Source organism: Carcharhinus amblyrhynchos, chromosome 14 (assembly GCF_965287045.1).
Source record: "Carcharhinus amblyrhynchos chromosome 14, sCarAmb.v2.hapA, whole genome shotgun sequence".
In the NCBI taxonomy this organism is placed as follows: Eukaryota; Metazoa; Chordata; class Chondrichthyes; order Carcharhiniformes; family Carcharhinidae; genus Carcharhinus; species Carcharhinus amblyrhynchos.
In genome coordinates, this window is record NC_137337.1 from 62,024,565 (window position 1) to 62,039,433 (window position 14,869).

The following is a 14,869-nucleotide window of genomic DNA, read 5'->3' on the forward strand; positions in this document are numbered from 1 at the left end:
TAACTTTTTTGGAGACCGTGGAGGAATGCTGATGCACATGGAGTCATTATTCTGATAGTTTGCTTACTGCTAGGCTTATTGAAAGGTGTCTGCCAATGCCTAGCATACCATAGAGCACAAGTTTCCCTCTAAAGAGGTTAGTGTTATCAAGGAATGATAAAAGGAGGGAATGAGATGTTAATGGGTTAACATCCCATGAATCTCCAATGATCTTGGCCATTTGTAAAAAGGTTTTGCAAGCTGAGAACCTGCAAAATTGCAAACGCAGCTGGTTGCTTTAAGATAAAGTGAAAGGTCTTTATTAGCTTAAAACTGTGATTAACTGCATCTTGTTTGAAACAACCTGTGCTGATATCAGTACATACTCCCTTATTCTAAACTGTCACCCTGGCCTTATAAGTTATGAAACTCTTGCTTTATTAAATCAGTCTAGACTGGGCTTGGCTAAATGCTGTCCTTGTTTGAAGGAGATAACATTCACTTTATGGGCAAAGTAATGTCCCAAGATATATATGAGAAAGGTTGCTATCTCACACTGGAGCAATGATGGATGTGCAGTTTTGATGGCAACCGGGGGAGGGGGTGGGTTTTCAACATATTTTTACTCACATACTGTATTTGTGCTTACTGGAGTAAGTAAGTACAAATACTTACTTTTGCTGTTGCTAAGCACATGATCTGGGTGAAGTTATACTATGTGTACGTGACTAATTGCTGTAAAAAGAGTATAAAGGGGGAGAATCCTCTCGTTCGAGGGAGTATCGCTTGGCTAAGCTCAGAACACTGTGCTGGTTTAGTAATGCAATCTTCCAAAAGAGCTTGTGTTTGCTTGAAAATAAAGGACATTGTTTTCTTATACAGCATCTTGCTCTTGCATCAAGTATGTAAGGATCTCTGAAAAACGAACCTGACAATATTACAGAAACAGTGTGTGCAGTTATGTCGTGGGGTGAGACACAAGTTGGATGAGAAACATTAACGAATACTCAAGAATTCAACAGGAGAGAACCGTTTGCACTTGCACCAGTCACAAGCAAATAGCCTTTGTGTCAAACATAAGAAATAGGAGCAGGAGTAGGCCATCTGGCCCTTCGAGCCTGCCCTGCCATTCAATAAGATCATGGCTGATCTGTCGTGGCTCAGTTCCACATTCCCGCCCTCTCCCCATAACCCTTAATCCCCTCTCTTATCAGAAACCCATCAACCCGCGTCTTAAAAACCACTTCAACGGGCAGAGAATTCCAGAGATTCACCACCCTTTGAGTGAAGAAGTTCCTCCTCAACTCCGTTCTAAACCGCCCCCCCTTTATCTTGAGGCTGTGCCCCCTAGTCCTACTGTCCTTTCTGAGCGGGAAGAGTCTCTCCACCTCTATCCTATCCATCCCATTCATCATCTTATACGTCTCAATGAGATCTCCCCTCATTCTTCTAAACTCTAACGAGTACAAGCCTAGTTTATTCAGCCTCTCCTCATAGCTCAACCCCCTCAACTCCGGCATCAGCCTAGTAAACCTCCTCTGCACTCCCTCCAAGGCCAAAATATCCTTGCATAAGTACGGCACCCAAAACTGCACATAGTACTCCAGCTGCGGCCTCACCAATGCCCTATATAGCCGCAGCAAGACCTCCCCACTTTTATATTCAATCCCCCTCGCTATGAAGGCCAGCATCCCATTCGCCTTCCTGACCACCTGCTAGCTGGGTTTTTGCGACTCATGCACAAGGACCCCGAGGTCCCTCTGCACCGTCGCCTGCTGTAGTTTTTCTCCACGTAAATAATAATCCTTCCTACCATAGCGGACCACCTCGCACTTGCCAACATTAAATTCCATTTGCCAGTTCCTGGCCCATTCGCCCAGCCTATCTAGATCCTTCTGCAGACTCTCCACACCCTCCGCACAATTTGCCGTTCCTCCAATCTTGGTGTCATCAGCAAATTTCGACACCCTACACTCGGTTCCCTCCTCCAGATCATCTATATAAATGGTAAATAGCTGAGGCCCCAGCACCGACCCCTGAGGCACTCCACTAGTCACCAACCGCCAATCCGAATAGCACCCATTGACCCCCACTCTCTGCCTCCTATTTGACAACCAATCCTCTATCCACGCTAACACCCTACCCCCAACTCCATGCCCCCTGACCTTCTGCAATAACCTCTTGTGAGGTACCTTGTCAAACGCCTTCTGAAACTCAAGAAAGACCACATCCACCGGCTCTCCTCTATCCACCGCCCTAGACACATCCTCATAGAACTCCAGTAAATTCATCAGACACGACTTCCCCTTAACGAAACCGTGCTGCGGGAAACGCTGGTTTGTAAGGTATAGAAATATTGAGAAATTGAATCATCTTCTTGTGTTTGTATTGCTATATTTCTAATCTTTTAGTTTGGTGTAATATGGTTCATTTTTCTTGCTTTAATAAAGATTTTACTTTTCCTGTTAGAATGCTCATCAGCTGGCTCCTGTGACTTTGTTCAGTAACTTTCCTCCACAGTTTCCAAACAAAAAAGTTAGGATCTATCAAGCAAAATTTCACTCTGGGCCTTGACTTGTCCAGTATTATCAGCTGGGATCGTAACAATGCATGTGTATTGGCGCTCTGTGTATGTGTGGGGCTCTGTTATGCATGTTAAAATGGGGTCACATTGGAAAACAGTTTGGGAAACACTCGAGTAGAAGGTACAGATTCGATAACAACTTGAGATAACAGCAAGTATCTTCAAATGTATCCTAAGAGTAGATTAATATGTGCAAGTTTTAAAGAATATTTCTAAAGGAGTGTATTGCTTAACTACTGAATTTTGTTCTGGACCTCTGTGCATTAGAGCATCAGTCCATATTTTCAAATGAATGGATTTGAAAAGATGCACTTTGGTATCTTTACATTAATTTTGGCATGTTTTATATCTCAGGTACATATACTTGTGGCTATGCACTCTAATGTTATAGTTCAGAAAATTCTGAAATCTAGAAATGCCTTTGGTCGCAAACATTCAAGATTGAAGTGATTATAGTGTAATTCCTCAGCTGTTCCATAAAACCTGACCACACTATATACCATAACCAAACTTCACCCTCAATTTTGCATAATCTAGTGAACCTAACAAAGTTGCATTGCAATTCTTCATCTAGTTTATTTAAGCGGACTAGAAACATTAAGGATGTCAGCACTGAACCCTGGATGTTCATTCAGTACATTTCCCCAGCTTGATATCATTCCCTAACAGAATCTGTTGCATTCTCATTTTCAACAAATTTCTTATTTTCCTCCAAGTTTTACCAAAGATGCACATTAAGATTGTATAACAAGGTCTTTACCAAAAACTTTCTGCAATGGCCACTTGGGATGTCACAAACACAAAAAAGGTCATACAGCAGATCAAGTGAAAGTTTCTTTCAAAACCATGCCATTGACAGACACCAGATTATTTCCCCTATAATTAATTTTATTCTTTTATTGATCCCACCTAAGCATATAGAGCTACATAGTACAAACATTGGTGTAAGATACCAAATATTGTACCAATAGTTCGCACTGGTTCATATACATGTGAAAAAGATTGAAAATTTTTGGTCAACTTGAAATTTTTTTTTACAAAATTGTCAAAAGATAAAACATTTATTGAAATAATAAGTATTACAGTATCAAAAAGTGAAAGATATCTGCCTGAATTTTACTGCCTCGCATGCCTCAATTGAGGCTTGCAGATCGCCATTCCCCACTGGCCTCGGGCAGGGTCTTATGAGCCTCAGATGGGCAAAGCAGTAAAGTTCGGACAGTCATGTTGGGATATTCAAACATGTTGCTGTAAGGCAAAATCCTTCATTTCTTTTATCTGTCTTTAAACTTGGTATCACATCTCAGCTGGAATCCTTTGTTCTTACCTGAAGCATCTCTGGCAGTAGAGATCTCCATCACAGTCACGGCAACGGAGCACAGCATCACAATTGCAGATACAGCACCAAGGTAGCTCCTCATCACTATCTGCTGCCTCAGCAAATGGCATCGCAGGTGGGGAATGCAACTGACAAACACAAAGTTATAAGTTCACTATAGTAAATAAACGTATATTGTACCTTTATCGTAGGCATAGAAAAGCACCTCACAGGAGTGCTACCACACTAAATTTGGCATCAAATTACACAAGCTAATATCTGTATAGGTGAACAAAATCTGAGATGCAGGTTTTAAAGAGTGCCTTAATGGAGGGGAGGGGATACAGAGAAGATTAAGGAGGGAAATACAAAGCTTTCAGCATAAACAGCTGAATGCATGACTGCCAATTGTGGAATGATTAAAATCAGGGATCCAAAAAAGGGCTGAATTGGAGAAGCACAGACATCTTGGAGCGATGTAGGGTAGGAGGGGCTTACAGAGTTAGGGAGAGTCAAGGCCATGGAGGAAGTTGGAAACAAGGATGAGAATTTTATCATTGAGTAAGAAAAATGGAACAACAGATATATTCTTAAGAAAAATAATGGCATGCCCCATATTGTTCTAATTAATGATGGAGCTCTTCTATAATATGCTAACACAGTATTTGGAAGATCATATGTTAATGAAAGGAGTTTGTCACTAGTCATTTTTGCCAGCATTACACAATTAAGCACTAAAGGTGTTCCTGAGGCAAAAGCCAGGAAAGATACAGCCTTCACTCACAGCCATGGGCTTAACATCTCACTTATCCCATTGGACAATTTTTCGAAGTTGTTCATTATTTGCCTCAGGTTTGGATAGCCAAATTTTCTCTTTCGCCAGCTGAATTGCCAATAAAGCCAATTCGAGTATTCAGTGGAATTTGAAGATGGGCCATGTCAAATCATGTAATAACTGATTTACAACTTGGACTGATAGATATCAAATTTTACCCAGAAGTGATCTAAACAAGATAATGCATCTTAGTTAGAGCAACAGTTAGGAGGGAGGGATAAGCAATGCACTAGGCCAGAAATGAGCTGGACATGTACATATAAAATGAAATTATCCCTCGTGCATTCATAGTTTAGACCTACGAGGTTGTTTGGGATACATTTTTATATATTTCCTTCTTTCCTACTCTCACTTCACATCAGTCAGTAAGCCAAGCTGACAGCTGCTTCCTCACTTCCATGGTGCCAAGGATGATACACCCGCTCACTCAATATTAAAGAGAGGTCAGAAATATTTTTAATTACACTTTGGACTGAATGGTAGTCAGAAGCCACACTCCATCAGTTGTCCATAGTGACGGTCTTTAAATACTAAATTCAATCAAATAACTAAAAGCCTAAATTTAATGTCTCATGGGCAGCAAATACTCAAAACTGTGAAAGAATAAGGATATTATTTTACACCTGATGATACTGTAGATTAAGCAGTTCGACTTAAATTGCAAATCATGCAAAAAGAAATTGTAAAAAGAGAAATTTGGTCTATAAAACATAGACTCTGTAAACTGTCAGTTATCAGGTTTCGATATGTTTAACGGAAACAGAAGGATTTCCTACAGGCTGTCCTTATTACAAGATATCCTATTAATATTTTATTTCTTGATGGTGAAACTTGCTGCACTTTTTCCTTCTTTTTCAATCTCCCCACTTCACTCATTGTAACCCTCAGGTCAACGCTTGGACCTAATCTTTGGAAGGACATCTGAGTGTAGTCTCAAAAAATAAGGTTTCATCACACAATGGTCAAGACTGGGAATTTCACAAACGCTACCAACCCTTGAACTGTTCATTATATTGTATAGCTAAAATGAGTCCTCATGGGACAGATTTGAAAATTATTTAAACATCATATGGATCTGCTGTTTGCAGAAGTCCAGAAGAGGAACCTATGTCGTTTGTGACAATATTTGGCTCACCTGAGACAGAACATGATTTCTGTGAAATGTATTGCATGCAAAACCATCTAAACGTAGAAGTTAGCAGCATTCGGTTGCTTGCCATAGGCTTGCATCTAGTGCACTGTAAATCAATTAGGGGAATCACCAATGAAAAGAGAACTGACTTGGATCAGCTAAGATCCATAATTGACTACCTTTGTGAACAAGGATTGGAACTGGCTGAATCTCTATGTTCTCCAGAAGACACCTGGTCCTGGGAAATTGGAATTTGTTTTTTAAAAATCAAAAAAATTAGAAAAAAACCTACTTATAGACTTCTTGCTTGCTTCCAGTAAAACCTGCAGGCAGTATTTAGATTTAAATAGCTCGAGGCATGAGAATCAAAATATACTTTAGGATAATGAGCTGTGAAACAGTCAGTCCTCTGGCCAGCAAGAATTCTAATCACAATACTGCTTGCCCATGTTCCATCCATCTGTAGGTATCACAGCTGCAGACCCCTGTCTCTCTGAAGGTGGAACAAGCACAGGCCCCTTTCCTAACTCAATTTGGATAGTGCAGGTATAGACCCCTAACCTCTCTCTCTCTGGGTAGCACAGGTGTGGACCCTTTTGCGAACTCTCTCTGATACAGGTGTGGATCACTGTCCCCCTCTTGTTCCATGGCTATGTGGCCATCAAAGGTACATTCCAGTCTCTCTTTCTCTCACCGCCTTCCTTCTCTGGATGTTGCAGGAACAGACCCAAGTTCCATCTTAGCATCATAGAATCCCAACTGCACAGAAGGAGATTTGGTCCATCATGTCTGTACCGACCACAATCCCATCCAGGCCATATTCCCATAACCCCACACATTTACTCTTCTAATCCCCCTGACACTAGGGTCAATTTAGCATGGCCGATCAACCTAACCCATACATCTTTGAACTGTGGGAAGAAACCCACACAGACACGAGGACAGAGTGCAAGCTCCACTCAGACAATGACCTGAGGTCGTAACTGAACCCAGGTCCCTGACACTATGAGGCAGCATTGCTAACCACTGAGCCACCATGCCACCCTATCTCTCTGGGCAAGATAAAGCACTTTACCTGAGAAAAATTATTAAGCAAGAGGCTATTGGAATTGTGACCTTTGACAAAATATTAGTAAAGGTGAGAAAGGGGACAACACATAGCAGCTATCTAGATCTAGTTACATACAACTGGTAATTACGAAACTACGCAAAACAATAACAAGAGGTATTGCGACAGTTATATGTCCACTTCCACTGTGCAGAGTTTAGTACCTGGATAAACACTTTGAAAAATTTGCAGAACGAAAAATAGGTGAATTTACATGCTCGAAGTAGGGACTTAAAACTATTCCCATATTTAGAGTATAGTGCTAGCAAATACTGTAGATCTGATGTAATACAAATTAGGATAAATCTCGCTCTACGGAGGTACAAGAACATGCCTCAGCTTCAAATGTTGTTTTAGATCAGCTTTAATTGGAATACTTTAAAAGTGAAAAAGCTATAGGAAAAAGGAAAAGAATTGCGTTTATATATCACCCTTCGGAACACAAGGAACTTTTGGTGATTGAGTAATACATATGGGTGACGAAACCAGGAGAACTCCCCTGTTCTACTTTGTCATTAATGGGGCCTTGTCCACCAGAGAACGAACAGCTTACTGTCTCTCCTGAATGATGGTATACCTCCAACAATCTAGGACTTTCTCAGTACTGTACTGAAGCCTCAGCCTAGGTCATGTGCTTTAGTCTTTACATCAGGGTTTGAACCTGTAACTTCTGAAATAAGAAGGGCAAGAGTCAAAGCTGTCACCTTAGGAGTAAGAAGAGATGTTGGATTTATTACCACTTCAGTGAAAAAAGTTCACAGAAAAGTCATTAAATTGGACAGTACCAGTGCGTTAAGGAATAACTGAGTGCACTTCTGAGAAAGATGAATTGGAAAATATGTTGAGGGTTGGTAAATGTAATTTATGAAAAAAAGAATGTGCTTGTTTCTAAAACCCCTGGTACTAAGCTCACTCTGTAACCAAACTGGTATTACCAAGTGATGACACGTTTTGTGCAGTTGACACATTCCTACTAGAAACTGCCTTGAAATTTCGCAATCTCTTTCACTCAACACCATTTCCACCTCTTAGAGATGATTTTTATTTCAGTGTTATTAGATCTAGTCTTAGCTGAAAAGACTGATGCAGCATCAAAAGTAATTGGGACACTGAATTAGAGCTGATGAACATTATGAAAATTTGCACCACCCACTTGTTTACTTTGATCTCCAATTAGAGACAATACCTTCTTCCTGGTAGGTGTGGGTTGGGCTGGTTTAGATTCCTCTACAGGGATGTTGTAGCCACTTGCTTCATCCATGGCAATTTCTTCATTAACCTAAAGGTACAAATATTGCAATCAGTGTGTGGAGGATTGCATTATAACAGAAGCTCATTATCTACTGCCAGATTATAGAAAGCAATTGATGAAGGAATGCATCTGTTCTAACAGTGCCTTTCATAAAACAATTATGATTCTGCTATTAAAAAATTTCAAATAGAAACTAAACAACAGCAGTAACTTGCCAATGATAAAGCAAGTAAAAAGCAGGAATGTGCCACTACTGGAGAAAATCGAGATCTATAGGGAGAATGTTGTTGTAATCCTGGGGGAGGAATGAGGCCATGGGTGGATTTGAAAACAAAGGAGAAGAAATTTAGAACACCCTGGTACCTGTACATTTCTATGCCGTCCACATTAAAGGAAGGATCTGCAGTGATATAGCACCTTTCACTAATGTCTCAGCAATCAAAAAATACTTCATAGCCAATGGTGTGCTATTAAAGTGTAATCTCTGTTGCAATACTGAAGTTTTGCACACAGCATAATCCCATAAACAGAAATGAAATAGAGAACCAGTTAATTTATTTTTGTTGTTGGCTGAGGGGCAAAGTTGGTGAGAATTCCATGGAAACCCCTTTGGTTTTTCTTCAAACTGTGCCACAAAATCTTTCACAGTGACTGAGCTTTGGTTTAATGAACTAGTTGAAAAAATATCTGTGATAGTGCAGTCCTGTTACATACTTAAGTAATTGCATGATTGTTTTAAGCGTCAGTCATCTAATTTGCAGGTTATATCATTGGGGTGTTGCATAGGCTGCTGTTTTTGTCCTCTACAGGACAACTTGTGCAATTTGCCCTCCACAGGCAACAGCTCCTTCAATAAATCTGTTGTTGGTAGTTTGAATCCAAACCACGTCGTTTCTTTTCATAGAATCTCTACAGTGCAAAAGGGGGCCATTCAGCCCATCAAGTCTGCACTGGCTCTCCAACAGAGTATCTTACCCAGGCTCTTTCCCCAACCCTATCCCATAATCGCACACATTTACCATAGCTAATCCATCTAGCCCACACCTCTTGGTGTCCCATGATCAATCCACCTAACTCTAACATTTTTGGATCATGGGAGGAAACCGGTGCACCCTGGAGGAAACTCACACAAACGTGGGAGAAAGAATGTGTAAACTCTACATAGTCACCTGAGCCAGAATTGAACCTGGATCTCTGATGCTGTGAGGCAGCAGTGCTAACCACTGTGTCACCCCTTCGCTGCACTACAATACTTCAAAAGCTTTGTTGTGTTTTGACATTACCCAAATCATGAAAGGCCTATATAAAAGTTAAGCATGTTAATTGGAACTGAAGACACAACAGGTTGTTCATATTAATACTATTTCTCTCAGTCTTGGGATGGACCATCACTGGTCCTTATTTTTTTCCCAGAATAAGATTTGTGCAAAACATAGTGGCTCTTAAATGCAGAGAAATCAAAATTAGAATCTATTTAGGTTACATTAATCATATATTTATATCATAACTGAAGTCTGCATCATTTGCTACTGTCAAGTTTGCAAGGTGACCAAGGCCCAAAACAATTTCCAGCACATCATGTGGACCCATAATAAATGATTTGCCAGTCCCAGATAGAAAAGTCAATGGCTCAGCTTCTTCTGTTTTGTTTAAAACCCACAGCCCCTAACATAACTAGGACATTACAAAAAGAAAATTGGGAACCATTCGGAATTTTGCTTAATTGAGAAAAGATCCTAAGTAGAAAAAAAAACATCGTGGATCCTCACACTTTGACAATCAGAAGGCTGGGGAGAAGCAACTATAGGATTAAAGTGCCAAAAGGAAGACAAAGCTCTCCATGTGGTTTCAAAAGAGGGTTTTATTCTGATCAGAGAAAGGGAGAGATTCCAGGCAATATCTGAAATATTTAAAAGGGATGCTCTAGTGTATGTCTGAAGCCATTTGAAAAAAATACGTCAAAGCGAACAGTCTTCTGGTTTAAAGAGGAAAGTGCTCAGAAGACAGTAAATAACATATATCGTGAGCAGTCTTGAATCGTTAGTGCTTGGAAAAAAAAAGGTAGGTCAATTAGGATGCATAGGCCCTATCAATGAAGAAAATGAATCAAGGAGTTCCAAATCGAGTGTTTTCAGTACGTTGTACAAGTGAATAAAATCGAAAATGAGTCGCTCATATTAGCTTTTCTCAATATGAAAGTAAAACCTTCCATCTGCTCCAGAATTTGGTTCATCCAGCAAAGCCACAAAAAAACCTACGATAAGCTGACAAAGATCTTTGAAGAGTATTACTCTCCAAAGCCACTGATCATTGAGGAATGGATCAGGTTCCACTGAAGACAAAAGTTCAGTTTGTGACAATCTTAAACAGGCTGGCATAACATGGTGAATTTGATGAGTCATTAGGAGATATTCTTTGAGATAGTCCAGTTTGTGGTCTCCAAGATGGGGCTATCCAAAAAAAGATTGCTTACTGAACATGCTTTGACTTTAAAAAACATCAGTAGAAATCACAGTGCCAATGGAACAGGCTACTAAAGAGGCTTCACAATTTGGGTGTCAATAGTAGTCATGATGTGGAGATGCCGGCATTGGACTGGGGTAAACACAGTAAGAAGTCTGACAACACCAGGTTTAAGTCCAACCGATTTATTTGATAGTAAACTCCATCATCCACCAGGTACACAGTAAATACTCTTGCAACTCGGCCAACGTTGTCTACCTGATACGTTGCAAGAAGGGACGTCCCGAAGCATGGTACATTGGGGAGACCATGCAGATGCCACGACAATGGATGAATGAACATCGCTCGACAATCACCAGGCAAGACTGTTCCCTTCTTGTTGGCGAACACTTCAGTGGTCACAAGCATTCAGCCTCTGCCCTTCGGGTAAGCATTCTCCAAGGCAGCCTTCACGACACACAACAACGCAGACTCGCTGAGTAGACACTGATAGCCAAGTTCCACACACGTGAGGGCGGTCTCAACAGGGATCTTGGGTTCATGTCGCACTATCTGTAACCCCCGTGACTTGCCTGAGTTTGCAAAACCTCACTTACTGTACTGTCTGGAGACAATACACATCTCTTTAACCTATGATCAGTGCTCCTTCCACTCACATTGTCGGCCATTTTAAGACTTGAATAGCAGGTTAGGTGTAAAGATTCACAATCTGTAAACTGTCTGTGCTTTATATGCTCTGTCTGAGGCCAGAACTCTCCATTCACCTGATGAAGAGTTTAACCTTGAAAGCTTGTGAGTTTACTATCAAATAAATCGGTTGGACTTAAACCTGGTGCTGTCAGACTTCTCTTACTGTGTTCACAATTTGGTGCAGGAATGAAGATCCACAAGTTGGGAACTGGGGGCCAAGGGTAGTCAATGCAACAATTGTGGTAAAATGGGTCACACTGCAAAAACATGTTGGTCTTCTCCTGAAAATATTCAGAATAATCTGGGCACCTCCAAGAAAAAGAATAAGTTCCATTATACGAAAAGAATTTACAACGCGGAAGAAAAGAATTACGACTATGAAGAGAATGTCCAGAAATATGAAGTGCTTCAACTGAATGTCTTATTCACACCAACATGAATTGCTTAGATTCTGGATGATTCCGAACTTAAGTGGACAACCCATTAGGACGTAAGCTGATAGCGGCGCTCATGTATCTTTAATTCTTGATAATACATACCAACAAAAGCTGAAGCATTTTCCTTTAGAGCCAGCTGATGTAATTTTAAGGATAGATACAGAAGAGACTGTGCTATTAAAAAGTTACATCATGGTCAATGTAGAGTTGACTGGAAAACAGCAGAGTTGCTTCTTCATGTGGTCCGTGGTAATTTTCCAGCTCTAATTGGGATCATGGTTGGAGAAGAAAAAGCTTAACTGGAGTGCTGTCAACAGATTGGTTTGATGTCAAAACATTCTGGATAAATACAAGAATGTATTTGAAGAGAAATTTGGCAAAATTAAGGGAGTTTACGTGAAAGTCAAGCTAAAGTCTAATAGTCAACCAAAAAGTCTTAAAACAAGAGTGGTGCTAAATGTAATTTGAAGAAGAATTAGTACGATTTGTTAACACTGGTATGTTAAAGCCAGTTACACTGAGTGACTGAGCTACCCCCATTGTACCTGTCATGAAACCAGTTAGTTCAGTTCTTATTTATGATGATTTTAAAATAGCCATAAATCCTGTGTTGTGTGCTGATCAATGTCCACTTCCTTTAATTGAAGATTTGTTTGCTGGGGATCAGATGGACAGAAATTCAGCAAAATTGATCTTTCACAAGGATATTTACAGATGCATGTAGCCACTAAATCTCAACAATTGTTTACCTTTGTTACACATAAAAGCATTTTTCATGATAAAAAATGGCCTTCTGGAATAATGTCTGCACCAGCCCTATTCCAAAAACCCATGGATCAGATTTTAAGTCATTTCTCTGGGGTACAAAATTACAAAGAACAAAGAACAACCCAGCACGGGAAACAGGCCCTTCGGCCCAACGAGCCCGCGCCGCCGCATCACCCTACACCTATTCTACCCTGCATGTCTACGAATGGAACCCCTAACTTAGCCAGATTCAGGGGAGAATAGTGTCAATTTGGTAAAACCCATCAGCCTAAGAGCACATCTTTGGGGTGTGGGAGGAAACCGGAGCGCCCGGAGGAAACCCACGCAACCACAGGGAGAATGTGCAAACTCCCACAGACACAGGCCCAAATCCATGTATCTGCACAGCTAGCAGTGCTAGTCACCGAGCTGTTGCGGCGCCCGTCTACCGGTCCAGGATCAAGCACCTGGGTGATTTTCTAATTATAGGGTCCAATGAGCAGGAGTACTTGATTCATTTAGAAGCAACATTGGAATGCCTTCAAGCAAATGGTCTGCGTACCAACAAAACTATTTTTTCCAGACATCAGTCCAGTGTGTGGGTCATGTTATTGATAGTAAAGACCTACATAAAGCACCCAGAAAGAGGAACACTATTTTAGAGGCACCATATCTGATAAATGTGGCGCAGCTCAGGTCCTTTCTAGGATTAGTAAATTATTATGGCAAATTACTAACTTAGCTACATTATTGGAGCCATTGCATAATTTACTATATGTGAAACAGTCACTGGATTGGATAACAGAATGTGAAAAAATACATAAGGATGTCAAAGATGCTTTGCAGAAGTATTAAATACTGGTTCATTTTAATCTCAAGCTGCCATTAGTGCTTGTTTGCAACACTTTATAGATTGGGCAGTAGTTTAACATATTATCTATCCTTTTGGAAGGAAAATGACTAATAGGTTTTGCTTCACATTCTCTGATTAGTACTGAATCTAACTATGCCCATCTAGAAAAGGAAGTATTGAATATCATTTTTGCATTACAAAGGTTTCATCATTATTTGTATGGTCATCATTTCACATTAGTGACTGATCATCAACACTTAACTACTATGTTTGGGCCATATAAAGGCATACCTTCATTACTACTAGCTGATTGCAAAGATGGTCACTAATCTTATCTGCATATTTCTATGATATAAATTACCATTAATCATAGTACCATGCTTAAGAGGATGCATTATCTAATGTGGGAAATCCGAGTGATCATTCCTCCTGGTCTGCATGGAAAGTTTCTTGAACAACTACATGAACCTTGTATATTCTGGAAGAAGGAATTCACATCTAGTTATTTTTGGTGGCCAGGTCTGGATGCACAGATTGAATAAAAAATGGTTTAGTCTAATCTGTGGCAGCACCAGTTGTGAGTAGAAGCAGAAAATTTGGTGTTCCGGCCAAAACTCCATGTCAGCGGCACCAGAAAATCTCAGCCACAGACGAGGATGGAAGATTTTGGCTTGTGTCTGAAATAGGGATTGAAACCCTATGATGTTCTGACTCAGTTGAGAGTTCTACCAATCAGCAAAGAGTGACATTACTATATGCAACAAGCTATGGAACATTCATTGTGGTCTACTCAGGATCCCTAATCAATCCAAAAACAAGCATTTCAAATGGTCAGTTGGCAAAACAACACAAGTTGATATTCTGTCCCTGGGCTTTTAAATACAATGCAGCATTAATTTTTTCATACATTTTGGAACATTTACAAAGGAATACATGTTCATAAATCAATTAGCTTCTGACTGAATAGCCCAGTAAACTGATCACTATTCTGGGACTGAATTTACTATTTCCCTGGCAGTGATGAGTGGGTGTGTAGGAGTGATGAAAGTCACCAATTGGAGGACGAAAACATGTTTTTACAAAAGGTAAAGAGCTCCCAGGGAAGCAGGAAAGTTCCATCTTCCATGGTGTTCCCTTCTCCTTATAGTGCATTCCTCACAAAATCTGCATGTCTGCTGGACCAAACAGACAAGATAGGAATTACCTCTGAAAATATTGCAAATCAGACCTGTTTCAGAATTCGCTGGGTGAGCAGCTCTTCATTTTCTTCATCACTGTCCAGCTCAGTGTGTTTCCAGTCATCCACAGCTATGTGAGCACAAAGTAGAAGCCATACATGATTTTTCAACACATCTGTTGTATTCGCCCATTAAACATTTACACTGCTAGAGATGGTAACAGACTCATTAACCCCGTAGTGCACTCAATGACATATCAGCGGGAGCATCCAGTTCACTGCTGACAAAATGTC

General features: G+C 40.4%; 1 protein-coding gene across 1 annotated transcript in view; it reads right to left on the reverse strand.

Annotated features, from left to right (window-relative positions):
- zfyve19 (zinc finger, FYVE domain containing 19) overlaps positions 1-14,869 on the reverse strand; it is a 31,774-nt gene that overhangs the window by 3,192 nt on the left and 13,713 nt on the right. The window contains exons 8-10 of the mRNA XM_080202989.1: positions 14,627-14,706; positions 8,143-8,235; positions 3,891-4,030 (exon numbers count right to left, since the gene is read on the reverse strand). Of these exons, the coding sequence (XP_080059115.1) occupies positions 3,891-4,030; positions 8,143-8,235; positions 14,627-14,706 (313 nt within the window). The remainder of the gene's footprint in view (positions 1-3,890; positions 4,031-8,142; positions 8,236-14,626; positions 14,707-14,869) is intronic.